General features: G+C 47.2%; 1 protein-coding gene across 1 annotated transcript; it reads right to left on the bottom strand.

Moving 5' to 3' along the window:
- Positions 1 to 1,230: 1,230 nt before the first annotated feature.
- On the bottom strand, positions 1,231 to 1,710 carry LOC105994030 (keratin-associated protein 11-1). Its single transcript, XM_013027438.1, has one exon. The coding sequence runs from the start codon at positions 1,708 to 1,710 to the stop codon at positions 1,231 to 1,233; it is 480 nt and encodes a 159-aa protein (XP_012882892.1).
- Positions 1,711 to 2,032: the final 322 nt, after the last annotated feature.

The raw sequence follows: 2,032 nt of genomic DNA, 5'->3' as shown, positions 1-2,032 counted from the left end.
CGCTAGTGCCTCCTGCTATCACTCCTGGTGCATGTGCCTCCTATGTCTCTATTTTCTGTAAAAATTGTCTCCTTCCATTTCTCCTTGAACAACTCTGAAGAGAAAACATAGACGAATGTGTCTGCACATGACAGATGGAAAGGGTAAAAGCAAACCACTTGGCAACCAATTCTCCCTTTCTAATAAAGGGTCAAAGGAGTTCACACATCCATCCCCACCCAGCCACGTTGATGTTTAGGGAGAACAAATGAGTAACCTCAATAAACCGATACTTACGGGATCCCTTTTAAGCCCCTTCTGTGCAGACTTAACTAACATGTCTGAGGTCTACAGGTTTGCTTGAGTAGGTGAGGAGAGGAGAGGTTGGGGCTGCCATTTGACAGAAATGCCTCACAGCATCTGAAAATCAACTTCCCTTCCTTCCTCCTTCTCCGATCTTCCCACAGCTCACTGTGGAGGGATCTTTTCAAAGATTTCCACTGTGGTCTGCTTCAGTAAACCTTGGAAACTCTGGATCTGCTCCTCCCTAAACTGCAGCAGGCTGTGAACTGCTTTTCTTTTCCCTCCATGCAAGTCATTCTCCAATTCTGGGAAGACTGAGGAGGATATTGAAGATAAGTCACCCCGTGGAATCCTACAGTCCTTACATCATTCACCAGGCTCTCTGTATAAAGGAAATGAAAGGTGATCTGTTTGCTCACCCATGGAACACAATGACTAAATCTATCCTCTGCTCAGGAAAAAAAAAAAATCAAACCCTGATCAGCAAAGAATATTCCATATAAAATTTTTAAAAAGAGAAAACCTTACAAATAAAGAACTGCCGAGACATACATTTGCAATGCCAACTAAATGCGAGTTTATTGAGAAATACACAGTGAGACAGCTCCCTTTTTTTTTTTCTTTTCCAGAAACACAAAAGCAGAAGCCAGGCGATACAGCAGCAAGGTCAAGACACATCTAAAGCATGAGGACTACTGGACTGTGGGTGGTAAAGTCTTTGGAAACATCAAGAGACTTCCACAGCACGGGGGATCAACCCCTAAAATTATCTCAGTGCTGGCCAGAAACATTTTTAGAATGCCGAAGGCAGCTCTTGCATGGACGGCGGCCAGCCAGCAGGCAGTCAATCGTGGTCAGCAATGTCATGATGGAGGCAGCATGTTGGAAGATTCTGGAAACAGCTGGCAGGGCATGGAGTCTTGAGTCACTCACTGGCCGGAAGCATACTTAGCAGGGTCTTTGGTAGCTGGATACACAGGACTGTTGGTACGTCCTGATTGGTTGGCAGGTGGTTGAAATTCCTCCCACTGGTTGGCAGGCACTAGCGATGCCACCCACTGGTTGGCAGGTGCTGGAAATGCCTCCCAGGGGTCGGCAGCCGCTGGAGACAAAGGTGACTGGCCGGCTGCAGGGCCTTGAGCAGGGGTTGGAGACACAGCTAGTCTGTGGAGAGCAAGTTACCTGGACAGGGCTGGAGATGCAAGTTGTTCTCTGGTAACACGGCGGCTGGCACACAGTGGGCTCACAACTGGTCTCCTGACAATGATCTAAAAGCCAAGAGCCAGTTTGGAAGGAGCTGGGCAAATAGAGGCCACTCAGGCAGTCAGCATCCTGGGTTGAAGACGTGGCAACTGGGGCCCCTGGCATAGTGTATCGTCCTCCGATGGGTCTGGAAGAGCAATTGCTTGTAGAGCAGTTGAAGGGCATGATGGCAGATAGAGGGCTACAGATGTCTGTCTGAAGTTAGCTCCTGAATGGTGAATGTCATTCCAGGCTCCTGAGCTTTTTAATATATATATATACACTCTTGCTAGTGGGTGGAGCTCCTTCAGTGGTCTCTCTGGCTTCTATTGCTTTAGAACATCTTGTGAATCCACACATTAATTATCTCTCAAGAAGCCTTCCTCCTCATAAAGGAAGTTAATAGTTTGGCAACGAAGTCATAAGTCTTCTGCATTGTATTTACTCCAGATTAAGGAGGAGGGTGGCTTACAGCTTCAAAGCGATTGGTCATCCTTGCCCGCCATTG

Source organism: Dipodomys ordii, unplaced genomic scaffold, assembly GCF_000151885.1.
Source record: "Dipodomys ordii isolate 6190 unplaced genomic scaffold, Dord_2.0 Scaffold104, whole genome shotgun sequence".
Classification (NCBI taxonomy): domain Eukaryota; kingdom Metazoa; phylum Chordata; class Mammalia; order Rodentia; family Heteromyidae; genus Dipodomys; species Dipodomys ordii.
This window is presented reverse-complemented; position numbering and strand designations above follow the sequence as displayed.

Coding starts and splice junctions, on each gene's coding strand:
- LOC105994030 (XM_013027438.1), bottom strand. CDS start 1,710: ATGCCCTTCAACTGCTCTACAAGCAATTGCTCTTCCAGACCCATCGGA.